General features: G+C 43.5%; 1 protein-coding gene across 1 annotated transcript in view; it reads left to right on the top strand.

The window, feature by feature from the left end:
* The window catches only part of LOC147684140 (cytochrome P450 2J2-like), a 95,232-nt gene that overhangs the window by 8,238 nt on the left and 66,158 nt on the right, over positions 1–20,836 (top strand). The window contains exon 2 of the mRNA XM_086944530.1: positions 12,511–12,673. Within this exon, the coding sequence (XP_086800656.1) occupies positions 12,511–12,673 (163 nt within the window). The remainder of the gene's footprint in view (positions 1–12,510; positions 12,674–20,836) is intronic.

Below are 20,836 nucleotides of genomic sequence, written 5' to 3'. Positions count from 1 at the left end.
ACACAGACAGGCACACAGACACACACAAATACGCACACACAGAGACAGATCTACACAGACAGACACAGACAGACACACACACAGACAGATAGACACACAGACACACACACAAACAGACACACACAAATACATACAGACACACGCAGACAGACACACAAACAGACAGAGAGACACACACATTCAGACACACACAGACACACACAGACAGACAAACACACATACAGAGACAGACACACAGACAGACACACCTACAGACAGAAACACACAGAGAAACACACAGCCACACAGAAACACACACACAAAGAGACAGACACACACAGACAGACATATACACACAAACACACACACAGGCACACTAAGACAAACATACAAACAGACACACACACAGACACGCACAGACACACAGACACACAGACACACACAGACACACAGGCACACACACAGTCAGACACACACACACATACAGACACACACAGACACACAGACGGACACACACACACAGACACACAGACAGACACACAGACACAGACACACACACAGACACACACACACAGACATACACAGACACACATAGACAGAGACACACGGACAGCACACACAGACAGACACAGACATACACAGACACACACGGACAGACACAGAGACAGACACAGACAGACAAACCACAGACACACACAGAGACACACAGAGACTCACAGACAGACTCACAGACACAGAGAGACACATGCAGACACACACAGACACACACAGACAGGCACACACAGACAGACACACACACTGACGGACAGAACCACAGAGACAGACTCACACACACCTACAGACAAGCACACAGCCACACACAGTCACATACACACAAAGAGTCACAAACAGACACAGATACACACACACACCGACAGACACACTTATACATGCAGACACATACAGACAAACACACACATGGACACAGACATATACATACAGGCAGACTCACACAGACAAACAAACACAGGCAATCACACATAGACACACATACAGATAGACACAAACACACACACACAGACACGCACAGATGGACACAAACACACACACACAGACAGGCATAAGCACACACACAGACACTGACACACACAGACACACTCATAGACACAGACAGACACACACAGACGGACAGACACAGATAGACACACAGACAAGCACACAGACATATACACACACACACAAACAGACACAGACACAGATACCCCCACACACACAGACAGACACACACAAACAGACACACACAAACAGACACACATACATATAGACACACACAGACATACACACACAGACAAACAAATACAGACACACAGACACAGACACACACAGATAGACACAGACACACACACAGACACACTCACAGACACAGACACACACGCACATACCCACATACAGACCACAGACATACAGACACACACAGACAGACACACACACAAACAGACAGACACACAGACAGACACATAGACACACCTAAACAGACAGACACACACAGACAGACAGACACACGCACAGACATACACACACAGACACACACACACAGACACACAGGCAAACACACAGACATGCACACACAAAGACAGACAGACACACACAGATAGACACACAGGCAGACAGTCACACACATACACACAGACACAGGCACACAGACACATGCAGACACACACACATACACACAGACAGACACACAGGCAGACACACAGAGCCAGCCACACACACAGACAGACAGACACACACAGTCACACAGATAGACACGCGGACTCACACAGACTCAAAGACACACATACTGACAGGCACACACAGACACACACAGGCACACACAGATACATGCAGAGACATACACACACAGACACACATAGACAGACAAACAGAGACACACAGACAGCACACACAGACAGCACACACAGACAGACAGAGACAGAGACACACAAGACACACACAGAGACACACACACAGATACATACACAGACACACGCACAAAGAAAGACAGACACACACACAAATAAAGGCACAGACACAAACACACACAGACATAAACACACACACACACAGAAACATGCACACACACACAGAAACACACTCACGCACAAACACACACAGAAACACAAACATACACACACACAGAAACACTAACACACACCTGAAGGCCCTGGGTAACTCCACGTACATGGCTGCTTACCAATACAGATCTTTTCAAAGGGGCCTTTTGATCTGCTTGAAACAGGCCCTAGGCGCTTTACACCAACATGAATTCATATGGGGACCTTCAAGGCAGGTGGGCTTCCGAGTGCTTCAAGAGATACACGTGTCATGTTTTGGATTCAAAGATTTTTATGAAAAGACACTGCATGGATGGGCACAAGTCTGCATTATGCCCAGATGTTTCGTTGCATCCTCATCACACAAAATAGCCACCCCAAAAAACTGTCTTGTGAAACAAGTGGCCCCCATTTGATCCTGAACAAACATCCAAAAATGCAACAACTCGCAGAGTTCAACAGACTCATTTAAAACAAGAACAACCGCGCAAAGTAGGAAAACATTGGCAAACCAAAACACGCAGGAACACTGAACATGCACAACTGAAGGCAAACTGTACAAAGCATTACAATGCAGAGAAGCGCAGGGCTCGAGAATGCGACAGTGCACACACCGTACAGCAAACAGAATACTGTACCATGGGAGGCCACACAGAAGATACAATAGAACACACAGAGTACAGCACGATATATCAAAGGTACCGAAGAAAGAATTGCTGCAAAACTCTAGGTATGGCAAGTAAATGAAATACAGAGCAGTAAATACAGCCATATGCAGTGACCTGCTGTTAAGCACGACGTCCGATAATGCATGGAAAAACAAGAACAGAAGCACAGAAAAACATGCTGTGATAATACCCTGTACAGGGTAAGGCTGGAGACTGCAGCCCCAGAATACTCTGGGGCCCATCCATTTGGACTGCGGCCCCCAGCACACTCTGCGGCCCCCGCACACTCTACAGTCCACCCATATGGACTGCAGCCCCCCACACTCTACCGTCCATCCATACAGACATAGGCCCCAGCACACTGTACAGCCCATCCATACGGACTGAGGCCCCAGGACACTCTGCAGTCCATCCATATGGACTGCAGCCCCCAGCACACTCTGCGGCCCCAGCATACTCTACTCTCCAAGAATGCACACTGAGACCTCAGCACACTCTATTCTCCATCCATACAGACTGAGGCCCCCAGCACACTCTCCATCCATACAGACTGAGGCCCCCAACACACTCTGAAGTCCATTCACACGGACTGCAGCCCCCCAGCACACGCTACAGTCCATCCATATGGACTGAGGCCCCCTCAGCACACTCTACAGTCCATCCATGTGGACTGAGGCCCCCTGAGCACTCTTTTACGGTCCCGAAGGGGAGACCTATTGGCTAAGCCAATGCTTGTTCTTCTCTACTTTCTTTCTTGCCTTTTTTACTCTTTCTTACTTTTTTGAAGTATTTTTTTCCTTCTTTCTTCCTTTTTTGACTTCTCTCTGTCCTTCTTTTTTTCTTATTCATTTTTTACCTTATTTTTTGTCTTCTGTCTTTTTTCTTTTTTTCTTTGTACTTTCCTAACTTTTTTCTTTTATTTGTTCTTTCTTGTCTATTTTCTTTCCTCCTTTTTTGCCATCTTACCTTTTTAACTTGCCTTCCTACTTTCCTTCTTACTTTCTTGTTGCCTTCTTTCCTTGTTCACTTTTTTGCTTCTAGTCCTTCTTTCTCTAATCTAGCCATTTTTCTTTTCCCCTTTTCCCTCCTTCTCTTCCTTTTTTGTCTTCTTTCTTCCACCCTTTCCTTTTTTCCTTCTTTCTTTGTGTCTTTATTTCCTTCCTTCTTTTTGTTGCCTTCTTTTCTTTCTGTTCCCTTCTTTTTCTTCATTCACTTCTTTTGTTCTTTCCTCCGTTCTTCCTTTTTGTCTTCTTTCTTTACTTATTTATTTGTTACCTTATGTCTGTCTTTCCACATTTTTCTTTCTTTCTTGACTTTTTTCCTTTTCTCTTACCTTCTTTCTTGCTGTGGGCTTTCTTTATATATTTTTTTTCTTCCTTCCTTTTCCCTTTCCTTCTTGTGAGCTTTCTTTTGTGTTTCCTTTCCTTTCCTCCTTTCATTTATTTTCTCCCTTCTTTCTTTTTGTCAGCTTTATTCCCATTTTTCCTTAGCCGTCTTTCTTTCTTTGTTGCTCTCTTTCTTTACTGACATTCTTTCATTCATATGTTCTTTCCTTCTTCTTTTATTTTTACATTTTCTTCTTTCTTTCCTTCTTCCTTCTTTTATTGACATCCTTTCTTCCTTTTTTGTCTTTCTTTCTTTCCTCTTTTGCACTTCTACCTGTCTTTTTCGTCTTCCATCCATCCTTTTCCTTCCTTTTCTTTTCTTTCTTCCCTTTTACCTTAGCATTTTAAATTCTTGCATTCTTTTACAAAGGCAAGAGGCTGGAAGCTAATGCCAGACCAATTGCCTTTGTTTGGTTTGTGTTGGACAAGACTTTTTGATTTTAGTAGAAGTATGTATAACACAGTTACTCATACAGGTTTTAGTCCAGACGTTATCCATTAGTCTATTATTGTGAAGTTCACATTTTTTTCCACCCACTCAAGCATGCATTAAGAGACAATGTGTCAATCCACTGCAGTCATTGACTGATTCCCAAATGAGTTACAGCATGGTGTCCTTTCACGCAAGGAGCACATCCACACACAAAGTGGTTCCCTTCAGTACTAGAGAGCACTTTTGTAATGTGGATGCTTCAGAGATCAAAAAACATATTTGCCTTTAGCCAATTCTTTTTAGAACAATAACGTTTTGCAAAAACCATGATAACATACAACAAGAATTGCCAAAGTCTATCGGCCATAGCCAGACATACTGGGCCCGATTCACAGAACTAACTTAAGACAAAATCCTAAACTTACTACTTTTGGTATTTACAGAAGTTAGGATTTTGTCTTAAGTCTGTCTTAAGACAAACTTAAGACAAAATCCTAACTTCTGTAAATACCAAAAGTAGTAAGTTTAGGATTTTGTCTTAAGTTAGTTCTGTGAATCGGGCTCATTGTCTTTGCCAATACTTTTTTTAAATAAAAGTAGCCTGAGCATGCTTAGGGAAGGACATACTGTTTTTATTGCTGTCTTGAGCTGACAATATTTTCACCTCTAATCTTTAATTCATATCCCCACTGCATGCAGCACGTCTGTAGTGAAGCAAAATGCCTTTTCCTGAAGAGGAGGTCGGCAAGTGCTTAATTTGTAAAAGGTTAAGTGCTGAGACCCAAAGTTCCTCTCAGAAACCCCCCGGTCCATGCTACTGAATAGTCGCCTCGCCTAGTTTTGATTCCTCGTCATGCATCATTAATTTATTCCCAGGCACTGCCTGCCACTTTACCTTACTCTAGCACGCTTTCGTTCCCCTTTTTCCTTTTGTCAAGTTTTTACACCTTTTTTCTGCCTCCTTTTTTCCCCTTTGTGAGTTTTTCTCTCTCTTGATCTGCATGAGGCCATACTCCAAAACCTTTTTTTCATGTCCTCCTTTCAACTGACCCCACTCACCAAAGACAGTTGCAAACACTCTTTCAACACGTTGATAAAGTGTTCAACAACACCATAAGTCTCTGGGTGCAGCTTTCTTGTGAACTATTCCTCTCATTCTTAGAAACTCTTCAACCACAGCAGAGGTAAGTTGGACACCGTTATCCGTAAGAACAGAGGAGGTGAAAACATTCCCTCTCAAACAATTCTTCTTCATAAAAACAAACAACCTCTTTAGGTTAAACCAAATTCACCACTTTTGTTGCTGGCCATCGCAAAAACAAATCATTGCACAATAAAACATATTTGTTAATGGATTTCACTGTTCCCTTATGAACATGGACTCATAACAATTCACACACTCCAGACATCTCCTTACTTCTCTTTCCACCATCAAAGCCACAGCTGGCCACCAGTATGCTTCTCCGAGTCATTTTTTAGTCTTGGAAGTACCCATATGGCTAACAGGAGCCCTGCATAAAAACTGCTTCCTCAGATTCTGAGGAGGAATCAACTTACTTCCTCTCAATAATATTCCATCAAACACAGCCAACTCATTCTTTACTTGCCGGAAACCAGCAATACCTTCATCACTTTGGAGTGGTGTGGCTCACTGGTTAGAGGCGGCAGACCCGGAAGCAGGAGTCCTCGCGGGACCAGGGTTCAATTCCTGACGTGGCAGGGTCGTGGACCAGGGTCAGCGGACTCGATAATTCTCGCCTCTGTGCCTACTCTAACCAGGGGTCCCACTCGGCAACTCTGGGCATTAGCCTGCCTAATCTCCACAATGGCCCCATCAACGCTGGGGATGCCTGGCTCCACCTTGGGGACTCCCAGTAGGGACCATCTCTCAGGGAAAGCCAGGAGGAGTTCCCCAGTGGTATACTGCGCCAGGATACTCCGGTTGTAATTGTGCGCGTTACAAAACAGCACATAACATAACATAACTTTTATCCAAATTTGACCATCCCGCATTCACTAACCTCATCACCTTCTGCAAACAATCATCCTTTACCACCTCCCTCTTATCATCAAGTATCACGCATTCAGTGACCAAACACACACTCATTTCCTCAAAATTTCCCCCCCCCCAAAGTAATCTCCAACTTCATCAAAATCATTCAGAGACAAGCACAGCTGTGAGATACAGTCAGCTTGTAAATTGTGTGCCCCAGGTACATAAGATACCACAAAGTCATACTCTTGAAGAGACACAACCCACTTTAGAATATGACTCGAAATGTGATCAATGCTTTTCTTGATGAACACCTCTCTCAAAGGCTTGTGATCAGTTTTTATCTCAAACATGCGGCCCCACAGACATTTCTTTAATTTTCTAATGGCCAACCATACACCAAGAGCCTCCATCTCAATTACTGAATAATTGCTTGCAGCAACCCCCCTCAAAACTAACAAAACAAACAATATAGTTCTACATTTCCCACAAGACTTCTGCAGCAACACTACTTCAAGAAACTTGGAACTGGAGTCTGTCATCACTATAGCCGCATCATTAGTATCAAATCTGCCAAGACCCATGGAATTTTCCAAACTCAACTTTATGTTCTCAGACTATTATTAACAACCCTTGCACCACACAAACTCCTTACCATTCTTGAGCAAAGATCTCATGCATTCAGTCCACTACGCAAACTTAGGAGCAGACTTGGCATAGAATTCAATCATTCCAAGAAACTTCACAACTTCTTCTTTGCGCCTTGAAGGTGGCAAGTTTTTAATTGCACCAAGCAAACAGTTTTTTTGGGTCTAATACCTGAGCCAGTAATCAAATGAACAAAATACTCCATTTCGGTAACATTACATTTACACCTCTCTTGTATTAATGTGAGTCCACATTTCTATAACCTCACCAATACCTCATTCAACCTCCAGTCATGGTGTTCCAAATTGGCACCCACCACCAACACATCATCCTAGTACACCTTAACCCCGTCAGCCCCCTTGAGAATCCTTTCCATAGCTCTCTGAAAGACAGAGGCAGGAAATATTAAACCAAATGTCATCCTTGAGAATTTATGTGTGCCAAAAGGCATAATGAATGTGGTGAGCGCCTGAGAAGTAGAGTCGAACCTCATTTGATGATATGCTGAACTTCAATCTAATGTGGATAAGTGATTGGCACCATTGAGAGAACTCAACATTTCATTGATATTAGGTAGAGGATAATGGTCCACAATCACTGACCTGTTGAGCTCCCGCAAATTCACACAAAGCCTCGCCTCCCCATTCGCCTTGCAAGCCATGCTTGTCGCCAGTGTTACCTTGCCAAATGAAAATGTAGGAAACAGTATAAGGGGTATTTTTCTTTATTCAAGATGAAACGTGGCAGGAAACCCCAACCGCAGCTTAAGTCCAGCATAATCTTGGACTTCCAACTGAACTCCACAATCCAATCATCGCATTTAAGGGATAATGCACTGGTTACTGAATGGTCCATCATCCCTTAAATATAGAACTCTGAATGGAACACAGGATACCACACTCAGCTATCTATAACACACAAACAAAGGCAACCTGATCAAGATCTCAGCCAAAGGCAAGAATGCCCTTTGTTATGAATAAACATCAATTTCTGTGGAGCATTTCTGCTGTCTTTGCAAGGTCCCTTCTATGTGATGCTTCAGCCCAGCAGCTGAATAATGTCTCTATGAGGGGGTCCAACATTCTTTCCCATAAGGTAATGGGGTTGGATAATCCAGTACAGGGTTTCTTGGCAGAACACACACATCCAGCCTAGAAGCTTAGGTTACGGAACGCATATTAGGAGTACACTAGATTGTTATACTGTCTGATATGCCTGAATATGAATGAATGAATGAATGAATAAAATGTTTCTTGAGCGCATAGCTACCCGAAGCCATCCCAGCACTAATAGCAGCACATGAAAGAGAACTACTAAGCAACATTAAGGAAAGAGCCATGTTTTGAGAGATTTCTGAAAAGCCAAATAGTTAGATTCAAGACAGATATGGAGGGGGAGGAGGTTCCATAACCTGGAGGCATTATAAGAAAACAAAAAACATCATATATAAATATATAAGTTGTTTCAGAACGATGGTGGAACTTTTTGTTCTGTTTACTGTCCTGATACATCTAATAACTTTCATCTGATTCTGTCTATTGATCATTGCAGCTCCTATATTATATACAAGAATGACGTTGGTTTAATAGACATAGAAAACATCCATCAGTGCACTTCTTGTATACATCTCTGAGCAGATGAGAGCTCGAATAACTGAGCAAAAGGGTTCTAGATCTTTTACCATGATTCCAGAGGGGCAAAGGTTGTCATGTTCAGTGATTACCAGAGATATTTGCTCCCTTTCTTGGTTTAGGGGGGCTTATGGTGGCACTGTGAGCTAGCTGGTCTTTAGGACAACATATCCTGAAGGGGTGCTCGGAATCCGCCTGGTACCACAGTTTTTTTTATTTTGTATTATTTATTTGTAGGTTGTTCCTTATACCCTTGTCCTGATGAGGCCTGAGAGATAAATGGCTGAAACGCGTTGACTGACTTTTAGAGGAATCCATTAAATAAAGAAACAGTTGTATTGTATTATATTGGATATACACAATGCAAAACATTTTTTGAGGTTTAGTCTTAACCTCCTGTGTATATAGGACCGGATTAACTTATAGTGCATTGCTGTTATTTGGAGTGCAAACACAAAATTGAAAAATTGGTGAATAGGAGACAATATTTGATTAATCTATTTATTTCTATGTGATTCTGTAATACGTTTTTTAATTGATGTTTTGTGTTGAATTCTTTATCAATTTAAGAATGATTAAATTAAGATAATAACTGTTCTGACCAGGAATCAACTGTGGTATGTGGTTTCTGATTAATATAAATAACTGGGATGAGACTATGTACCATTAAATAGGGCAAATTGATGTAACCTATGGTTTTTATGTATGTATCTATTGCTCAATACAGTTGGCAATCACATATTATGATCCCTATGACAATTACAAGAAACACACAGCATAGGGCTTGCAAATTGTGGGGGAAAAACAGGATTCGAACTCAGCAGATTGGATTTGTTTTGCCTGGGAAGCCAGCTTTGTCACCCAGGTTAGGGTTATATTTTGACATTACTTTTATGTTTTGTGACCTAAGGGTGTTAGTGACACCAGGCCATCTGCTCAACATCTAGGAGGATAACACTTCACACTGGAACACTCAGACTTGGTTTGTGTTGGCCAACAGGGCCCCTACAGCAAATATGCTGCACCTTGTTGAGACTCTGTGGGGCATATTTACAAGCATTAATTACCAAAGGTATCCAGAACCAAAATGCTCAAGACCTAGAACTAGTCTATACCTTACGTGGCGTACACCGCTAAGTGCAGAAAGGAGGCAATTCCTTTTTGTTATTTAACCCTCACACACCCTATTGGGGATGCTTCACCATCGGGTTCACCCTGACTCCTAAAGGTCAGGGTGGGCTCAACCGTATTCCAGGGAGCTCTTAGGAGATGTAGACCAGGGGGTCTTAAAGATAAAAATATTACTCCATTCCTCAGGTATCCCTTTTATTTGCGGGGATGTAGCGGATATTAAAAATGTAAAAAACTGGTCTTTTTGGAGGTTATGGTCCTTTGACCCTAATAATCTACCAACATGTTTCAGCCCGTAAAAACGGCCTGATCGGTCCTGGGCTTTCATCAGGGCAAAACAAACCTTCCCTTCCTGGTGTTGGTTGAAAGTTATCCTATGTATATTTCAGAAGGCACAGAAAGCTGTCCCTTCGTGAAAAAATGCGGAGTATACCTATCTACAATTTCAGTATTTACCTAGATATTCCGCCTGCTGGGGAATGTGACAGGAGACAAAAGACATATATTTATGCAGTACAATAAATATAGTCCTTGTGTACTGTTACATATTTACAAGCCCCTATCGCCAGAGAAACGTCAGTTTTTGCGACGTTCCTGTTGCGAACATACCTTTTTCTTATTTACAAGGTGAGGTTCAGCCACTTAACATGGCTTAACACTGCCTTGTAAATAAGGCCCCCTTGCACGCTACACCTAGCGTCAAAGGAGTGTGCAATGGGTGTTGCGGTGGGCATTCCGCTGCAATACCCATTGATTTTAACACTGCCCCCTATTTGCAAGGGTGTCAAAAATAGGAGGCAGCCCCAAAATTAAGACCAGGTAAACCCTTGTTTTAACATGGAGAAGGACACATAGAACCATGAATGATTGTTTATGTGCAGGAAGGTGTCCCTTCCTGCACCTAAACAATCATTAAACAAATGGTGATTTGCAACTTCTATGTTTAGTGCACAATGCAGCACACATAGGAGTTTCAAATCGGCATTCTGGATTGTTTATTTGCAGGAAAGGACAATTTCCTGCACATAAACAATCATTTCCCCCAATGCAGACACCCTTGCACTATTTTGCAAGGGTGCCTGAGTTGCCTCTAGGCAGCTAGATTTAGCTCTAGCGCTAGAGGAAACATTGGAGTGCACCGCATTCTTGTGAATACGGTGAATCGCTGTGTATTCAGAACACGGAAGCATGGCATTAGCAATTTTGCTTAGCGTTGTGCTTCACCATTCTGTTGTAAATATGCCTCTGTATTCTCTGAGGATGCGAGCACCCTAGTGCTGAAATACTGCAGAGCCATCAACAGTTAGCTGACACCTAATTGTGGCTCATGGGCACATATTCCAGCTCCCTGGTCTGTTAGGATGGAGATGGGCCTGTGCACATGCAATACCAGGTGGAGGCTAGAAAGAACAGTGAAAAGGGGCAAGAAGGGAGAGAGTCCCGCAAAGGTTAACAGTTATATTGGGTACAGGGGTGGATTGGGCTTACCAGGCATAGCAATCGATTGGTTCACCTCAATTTGAATGTTTATATTGGGAACCCTTCTTCTGGTCTCTGGTGAGGGTGGGGCGGGCTTCACAGGCTCTGTGTCCATGTATCTAGACTTCTTGGTATAACTGGGTTCCTACACACAGACAAAGCCAACAGCACAGCAAATCAACAGAGAATCAGGTTTAGACCTAGTCTTGAAAAAATGTGGCAGAACACGGGTCCACATTTAGACTGAAGCAGGGTTAACGCTAATCTGTGTCTGTAAAAATCTACCATATGCTGTGAGGACTCCATCCTTTTTTGTCATATCTTAAAATATGGACAGCAACTCTCAGCCAACCAATTTAAATGCATTTGAAATGCTAAATAAAAACTTACAAGTTGGGTTAAATCTCATTTCTCTATTCTGAGAAGTTGCTGTGTGTAGCAGGCCTTACCCTGCCTTCAGAATACTGGTCAATTATCCCATCTGAAGTGAACAAAAACAACACCAGACAGTTTTTAGCTTTGCGGGGCCTCATCAGTGATCTCTCTTGCTCAGATCTTAGTTTTTGGGCAGCATCTCACAGCCAATTGGTTTATGTACAAAGCTGACCGTTATCAGTGAAATACAGATTGAGCAATAGGGCACAGCAGGCACAGGACCCATGTCTGGTCACACTGGCTGTACTTAGGAGTATCACTAAGGAAAAATAAGCAAATGAATCGGTGGTATGCTTAAAATATTCTCATTCACTAATAATTACTCTGTGCAGAATTCAATTGATCATTTGTATATCCCTGTGCCCATACATAGGTCAATTGTATGCAAATCAACCTTGGCCCTGTCTGAATAGGAACAGTAAAACCCAACCTGAAAGGCAATGTCTTTCTGACCAGCAACAAAAAGCAACCTGAGGCCAGTTTCAGCCTCATTACCCTTCATCAGTGAGGTACAGCTGGAGTCTTGGGCACAGCGAGCACGAGATCCATGATGGTGCCCTTTCGTTCTAACTCCTTGTCTCAAGTGATATTGCTTAGACATTTGCCTGTGTAGTGTGCACTGCCCTAACCTGCTGTCTGCTGCATTCTCTCACCAGCTTTCAAAGACCTATGGGAACATATTCACAGTTTGGATGGGGCAGAAACCACTGGTTGTGGTGAACGGATGCAAGTCTATCAGAAATGCACTAATAACACACTCAGAGGAACTTTCCGGACGCCCTGTGACCCCTATTTCTAAGAAGCTTTCAGAAGGAAAGGGTAAGTGTTTTTGCATACAGCATTGCACTTATTCTAGCAAGAAAATAAAAAGGACATGAGTGAATAAAGTAAAATGAGATTTACAGCCTGAGCTGCAAATGCAACCACTACACTGTGTAAAATATCACATAAAAACATGCAGTGCAGATATGTAAGTATTTAAATCTAACAGAAATGTCACTGATGTTGGTCTTTGATATGCAATATGATGTTTATAGGTGTGGGCTCAGACTAGAGTCTTCTAGAGTCTTGTTCAATATACTAATGGCATGGATGTCGGATTATTTAAAACACCAAGGACCCTATTCACAAAGGTAAAGTTAGACTTTTGTCTAAGTTTAGATCAAAAGTCCAACGTTACTACTTTTCTGTATTCACAAAGGTAAGTTACGAGTAGTATCTTTACGACTGCAGAATTTCCGCACTCAGGTGGATTCTTCACATTCGGACACAGTTTCGGCTATCGCATTCTCTCTCCTTAGTCGCCAGGTCATTTTTCAAAAGTGCACCTTAGTTGTAGACATGTTTCTGGCATATTTATTGCCACGGTCTTAAACTTAAAAATTGGTGGTGTCTTATCAGTGCAAAAGGTAAGTAGCAATTTTGGCTTTGAAAGCGCTAAATTCTGGAAAGTCATCCATTACAGTCATTCATTCCTTCATTAGAAACTTTATTTGGTTATTGTACGAAGAAAATAACCATAAAAGTACAATTGATAAAACACAATCACAAAACACAGTAAAAACCAATGTACATCAATTAAAAACTTCAAAGTGAGATCGCAGATTGGATTTCATATTACAATGGTTTTCCTAGATCTAAAAACAGCTTTTAAAAAGGCGGAGACAGAGGCGACAGTAAAAACAGTGTCCAATTTCTGGATAGCCAAAAAAGTTGGGCGACATTGTCTTAATTCCAACCCCTTTACCAGTGGGACTATCCATCTTTTTTTAGGTATTGTATAAAATGTACAAAAAAACAAAATATGAATGCATGACTGAGTTGACTGATCGTCGCATGGACATTTAGGAAGTGATCTAGTCCAATCATTTACCTTCGTAAAACTTACAAGTCTATGCAAAATATTTAATCTAAAACGGGTACGTAGAAACCTTTCAAATCATAGAAAGTGTAGCATAGGACTGTATTTTATCGGAAATCACTATAAGATGATGTGCCACCACAGTTGTTTTTGTAATTTCCCTACTTAATCTGAGATCATCCAAGTGCTCCATACAACAAGTTTTAGGGGCCTTTCTGGGAAGCTGACACAACAATGAAGGGTCACTAAAATAGTCCTGGTGGACTATTGATGTTAAAAACATTCATACATAGTAAAGCCATCTTATTTTGTTTACCTTTTTGGCACTCATTGCATCCTTTAAAACAGAGTGGTTAAAATTGCACTCATCAGTTGTCCAAACCCTATGCCACAGAAGGACAGGTTGGATTTCAATTATATTTTCTAGATGTAGTGAATTGAACCGCTAGGAGGTATCTCAGGAAGGTGTTTTCTGCCATCTGTAATGTAATTACATTAGAGTACCCCCAAATTCCTGCTCCATACGTTGCAATGGATACACAAGTTGCCCTGTATATACTTAGCAATTCCCCAGGCGGCCTCCTGCCCAATTTCCTACTAAAATTAGTCAAGGCCATTAGGGATTTGGCAAATAATTGCTTTCTAGTTTTTATAGCATTTCCCCATGAGCCAGATTGATTGAACAATAACCCTAAATAGGGAAATGTGGGGACATTCTCCAGGGCCTTTGAATTAATGTAGGTTGATTTCTTCATTTTATTGGCCCCAGGGCCGCAATGCATAGTGAAGGTTTTTGCACAATTTATAGTCAGGTCCAGGTTTATCATAAAAAATGAGAAGGACGTTACTGCCTTTTGCAGTCAAATATAGCATGAGCATGTATCTAAGCAGGAGATAACAGAAGAACTGGGATTTTAACACACCATATTATTTATGTATATCTGTAAATTACTTCATAGCCGTGTTGTAACGTACGCTTCCCAGTATCAAAAACCTCCAGTGGGTTCTAACAGATAAATTCTTGAAACCTGGTGACCTCTGAGAAGATATCCATAGTGGCATGTATGCTGTTAGTTTCTTATGCCAATCCCTTTTACAGCAGGTTTTCGTCCAGACTGCGAGGTCGGTCCCAGTGATCTGTGGACTGCCTGGAGGTACCCTGATGCTACGTAGATAATGTGTCTACTGCACCAAGAGCCCCACATTCACTGTCATAGGTGGTGTCAGTATAGTGTCAAATTGCTAGTCAATAACCACTTCCAGGTAGGGTGCATGCTAATATGTTCTGACGTCCACCATACCCAGGTCCCCATCACTTGTAGGATTTTGCCAGGCTCACTTGAGGTGTTCCGTTACACCACTGAAAGGACCTGACCATGGTGGTGACCTGATAGATAAATTGTTTGTGGATCATGAATGGAATATTTTGTTGGGTGTACATCACTCTAGGCAAAATGATCATTTTAATCTAATGCCACTACACTCATGAACAAATTTGTTGAAGACAGCCAACATTAAGGACTCTTTTTGAGTTTTTCTTTCTTCAGAAACCTATTTCTTACCCATACCAGCATTTGGGCACTGAAAACATATGCCCAGGTCTTTAATGCGCTCTGTAATGTTATTGACAGAATTGTGAATAGTGAGGCACCAAACAACCATTGGGACACGTTTTCCCCCAACAGGATACAGATTGAGTTTATTACAGTTAGCCCAATGGCTTGAAAAAGTACCAAAGTCATCCAAAGACACCTTCTTTTTTTTGATCCATGGTAGTTGGGTCCTACAGTTATATAAATAGGCCCTCTATGACCAGAAAGTATCTTTCTACCAGGGTAGTGTGCCATTTAAATATTCTAATATCATTGTGCATCCTGATAGTGGGTGCCAGGATTTCACTGCCACCCTATAAAGAGGCAGCGACAGGGGTATCCTTGGGATGTCCTCTGTGCATTGGGAAAAGATGGTGCAAATCCCTTTAACCAATACTTGTGTGATAGGTTTGGAGAATAAGAGGTTGTTATATTCACTAAATGTTGAGCCCTATCTCACTTAGTTATGTTCAATCTAGTAAATAAGAAATCTTCTCTAGAGCTATCTGAACAATAGCGATTGGCTCTGACAATCTGGGGGCAAGGCGATTGTATTGAAAACTCTTTGAATGTTGTATGTAGTTGACGTGTAATGGCATGAAGTCACTTTGGTTCCAGTGAACAAGTGTTTCAATCACTGTTACAAGGCACCTCACTATGGGCCATATGTAGGTAAATAATATTTAATGATTCTAAATACCGAATTTTACAGATTCGGTATTTAGTATTCGGAAAATGAGATGTAGATAAAAAAATCAGTAAGTATTTAGGATTCGGAAAATGAGATGTATATAAAAGTAAATCGTTAATTTTACCGAATCGGTAAAATTCTGAAAAAGTGTACGGAATCGGTATTTTCCGATTCGGTATTTACCGATTCGGAATTTACCGAATCGGAATTTACCGAATCGGTAAATACCGAATCGGTAAATACCGAATCGGAGATTCACAACACAAGCAATTGAGGGATCAACTAATCCTGTGCATCCAACCCACCCCACAACCAAGCAACTGAGGAATCAATCAATCCTGTGCATCCACCCCACCCCACAACCAGGAAGTGGCCACACACATGCAGGTGCAGTCAATTTGAAGCTGCTGGAGAGGTTGGGAGAGCAGAGCAGAGCCCTTGAATCACTGGAAAACGTTATCCAGGCAAAGTGAAAAATGTCAAGCAAACACACTGAAAGGGAAGGTGCAGAGAGAAAGAGGAATCTGAAATTCATCACCATGGAGCTACAGGTCCTTTGGAGGAGGTAGTTAGGAAACACCACAAGTTGTTTGGGAAGCAGTCCCTGCAGGTGGCAGAATCTGCCAAAAGGAAGATTTGGCTGGCAATACAAACAAAGGTCAATGCCATTGGAGTGACCCCACGGGACATCGACAAACTTAAAAGAGGTGGTATGACCTCCGGAGTGTGACAAAGCGGAAAATGGCAGAGCTCCGGAAACAAGCAAACCTAAAAGGAGGAGGGAAGAACAGGGCACCTGCCCTGACTGAGCTTGAGGAGCTGGTGGAGTCCACCATTGAACCAGACAGCGTCTGTGAGATTGGGTTGCAGACAGCTCAGCCCGAGCTGTAGCCAAAAAAAGGTAAGAAGCATGGACAGCAATCACCCCACCCTTTCCCTTTCCCCTTCCCCAATGTGGTAGTGTGAAGCCCACTCCAGTACAGGTTTTAGTATACACCAGCAATGGCATTATGGGAGATGTACTCAGTAAAACACCTACCATGTCAGACAACACACCAAACAACAAGGCATGCGACACCCATCAGTGATGAGCAAGGTGAGGCAAAAGCTACAGTGTTTCAGAGAAGAGAATGTATTTGTAATACCAGAGCTGTAGGACCACAGAGCTAATGTACGATTTTCTGTCCACCGGCGAGACATCTCGCAGGCGTCCCAAGGACAAGGAAGGTAGTGCACCACGGAATGAAGGCACACAGGACGCGAGTACCAGTGCAGGGCAAACCTCAAAAACAACAGCGGCATCACCAACACTGACTGCCTCGCAACACCAGCCAGCATCACCACAGCTGCTGGCCTCCCAAGACCTGCCAGCATCACCACTACTCCTGTCCTCACCAGAACTGGTAGTGTCACCGGCTGCAACAACACCTGCAGTGCGGAAAACCAAGAGGCATGTCGTGGCCACACTCCTTGAAATGGAGTCTTCCACAGGAGACACGGTGGGGGGTGAGACATCAACAGCGCCAGTTGAGGACAGCAATGGAAATCAGCAGTCCACCGCCGAGGGGGACCACACAGGTGCCAGACGCCGCAGGGCCAGGGACAGCAGTCAAATTCAACATGCCGAGGGTCCTGGTGTTTTCTGAGGACTGGAGGCTAGTATGGTCAAGGGGCCGCGCATGATGGGGAAGGCCATCCAGTCAGTCCCATGCCAGATGAGGCACCTAAATGAGAATGTGAAAAACATTCACAAGGGCATCAGCTCAATGGCGAAGGGAAGTAGAGAGATGGCTGCAGGCATGATAGAGATGGCTGCGGGCATGCAGGACATGTCCCAGTCAGTGCTGCTGCTGTGCAGCAAGCTGGACGAGGACAGGGCAACAAGGCGCAAGGAGAGGCAGAGGTCAGAATGACACACAAGGGCAGTGAACCGCCTAGCCACTGCCACTGCCACTTCTCTGCTTTGCAGGCACTGCATTAACATGCAGGAGGGACTGGCACACAGCAGCAGTGAAGTGTCCAGTGGCGTTGTGAGGGTGACAAGTGCGGTTGAGGTGCTGCTGGCTGCTCAGTTGACAAATACTGTTGCTCTGGATGTGGGGAGAGCGAGGAAACCACTAGTAGGATCAGCTTGACGACCCCCCCTGTTCCTGACACATGGAGGAGCAGCAGGCGCCATGGGGCTGGCACTGCCCACACATCCAGTGAGGACAGCCAGCCAATGGCATCCAGCACTGCTGGGCATGCCCGCAGACACTGATGCTGCCCACACTTCCTGACCTTTGAATGGGTGAAGTAACCCAGAACTTATGTAATGGATGGCAAATGTTGGACTGGCACATTTGGGCCTTTGTGTACAAGCATAGTGCCACAATATTAAAACTACATTGTGTACATACTACAACTGCCTGTGTCTCCTTACTTACTTTGAAATAGTTGCATGTGATCTCTGCCTGTCTTTGTCTCCCATCTGTTGCTGGCACCACTCCGGCTGTGTTGGGCTCAGGCTATGCAATTTCATCATCAATATCCTCAATATTGTGTTAATTCTACTGCTGTTCCTTTCTTGGTGGCAAGTTTGTGCAGCATTGCGCAAGTTGCAATGATTTTACAGCAGATGAGGGGTGAGTACTGACATGGGCCTCCGCTTTTGTGGAGGTAGCGGAAGCTGCTTTTTAACACCATGCGCGCTAGCGGAATTCCGCTTGCACGCTGAGATTTGCGAAAACGCACTTTACATGACGTGCTGGGCTCGTCATCAGCGTGCGAGGAGGCTACGCCATGACGAGCCCAGCTCATCATCAGCGTGGAAGGGGTTAACAGCCCAAATGTGTGATCTCCACGATGTTGCGTGTAGATTTGTGTGCCACGCTGTAACGTCTCTCACTCGGGGTTGATGGGTTCAGGTGGGGAATCATGATGAATGAGCGGACGGCATATGCGCTATCGCCTATGTGGAAAACAACACCTACATCTGCAGTAACTATCAGGGTGTGTCACAGTGTTTTACCTAGCAGGTATCCCTCTACGAATTCCCCCGCTGCCAGGCGTGTGTAGATCCCACTGTTCTGGAAGATGTAGGAGTTATGGGTGCTTCCAGGGAATTTGGCCACGATGTCTGTGATTATGTTGGCAGCATCACATATTACGCGCACATTATTGGAGTGGGTGGACTTCCTGTTCCAGTAGATGTACTCCGTGGCTGCAGGTGGGCAGATTGCGATGTGTGTGCCATCAATACAGCCAATGACATGTGGGAAGTGTGCCATTTGGTAGAAGTCAGTCTTGGTCTTTAGCAGTTCCGCATGTGTGTCAGGGAAGCTGATGTAATGATGCATTATCTGCATCATGGCCTCCAGGAACTTCCTGAAGAAACAGGACAGGCAACTCTGGGACACCCCACCTATCGCAGCTATCACCCCCTGGTAACTGCCAGATGCAAGGAAATGTGGGCTACAGAACACCTGCACATGTGGTGGTATGGCATGCGCCCTTGGTGTTGGGTGCTCCAGGAGTGGGTGCAGGTCCCTTATCAAGTCCAGGATGGTGTGGGGTGTAGCCTGTACCTTTAGTGGATTTTTATTTATTTATTTTTATTTATTTAAAGAGTTTTATATAGCGCTGGCTAGACCCGGAGGTATCAGAGCGCTTTACATGAGAATCAACAATGTAACAGAAAAAGTTCAACAATTACACAATAAATCCCAGAAAAATAGGCAATACAATTAGGAGAGGAGAGAGAAGAGAGAGAAAAGTAGTGGAGGGGGCAGGGGAGGTGAGAAGGAGAGGGTAAGGGAAGAGACAATAAGGAGAGACGAAAAGAATGTCTGTCTAAAGACCGACTAAAGACCGACTGGGTAGGTGAGGACCCAGGAGGAATCCACGGCCCATCTCACCTATAGCTAAACCAGGAAGCTCCATCGGGCATCAGATAAAAAAGTTCTGTCTCAATACTTTGAGAGAGGGGAGAAGGAGAGCTATAAATAGAGGGAGGATGCGGGAGGACACGACAGGAGGGACGAAAGAAAGTGCAACAATGTGGTTTAACAGTGTAACAGAAAAAATCAACAATTACCATGTTACATCAGACAATCAGCAATAAATTAGGAGAGGAGAGAAAAGAGAGAAAATTGAAGTGGGGGGTAGATGAGAACGTGAGGATAAGGGAAGAGACAACCGTAGAGACGAGAGGAAGTCTGTCTAAAGACCGACTGGGTAGGTGACGACCAAGGAGGGAATCCACGTTCCATCTATCCTATAGCTAAACCAGATAGCTCCATCGGGCATCAGACAAAGTAGTTCGGTCTCAAGTGTCAAGGGAAGAGGATCGCAGAAAAACAGGATGGGAGGGAGATACGGCAGAAAGACGAAGGATGGCTGCCCAGAGACCGGCTGGGTAGGTGACGGTCGAGGGGGAAATCCCAAAACCCATCTCAGTAATTTGGAAGAGTGTGATCCGCTGTCTGTAGACTTGCTGCTCCTGTCTCCAGATCCTCTCTCCTGCTGCCTGTAGCCGTAGCCACCTTGAAATCACGTAGAAAGCCGCCATAGTGATCACAATGTTGCATTTTGGGATTGCTTATATACAATGTGGCTGTTTACCACCTGCTTCCAGTTAGTGTTATTTACTGACTCTTAAATACCGAATTTCATGAAATTCGGTATTTAAGAAATTACCTACATCTCTATTCTCTTTTTTACTGTTTCTCATTTACCGATTCGGTAAATAAGAATTCAGTGAATACCGATTCGGTAATTTAGAATTCAGTAATGATGAATCGGTATTTACAGATTCATAATTACTGGATCCTTATTTTTGGCCTCCTACATCTCAATGG

This window comes from Lissotriton vulgaris, chromosome 11, assembly GCF_964263255.1.
Source record: "Lissotriton vulgaris chromosome 11, aLisVul1.2, whole genome shotgun sequence".
Taxonomy (NCBI): Eukaryota; Metazoa; Chordata; class Amphibia; order Caudata; family Salamandridae; genus Lissotriton; species Lissotriton vulgaris.
Note: the sequence above shows the minus strand (reverse complement) of the source record. Positions and strands in the feature narration are given on the sequence as shown.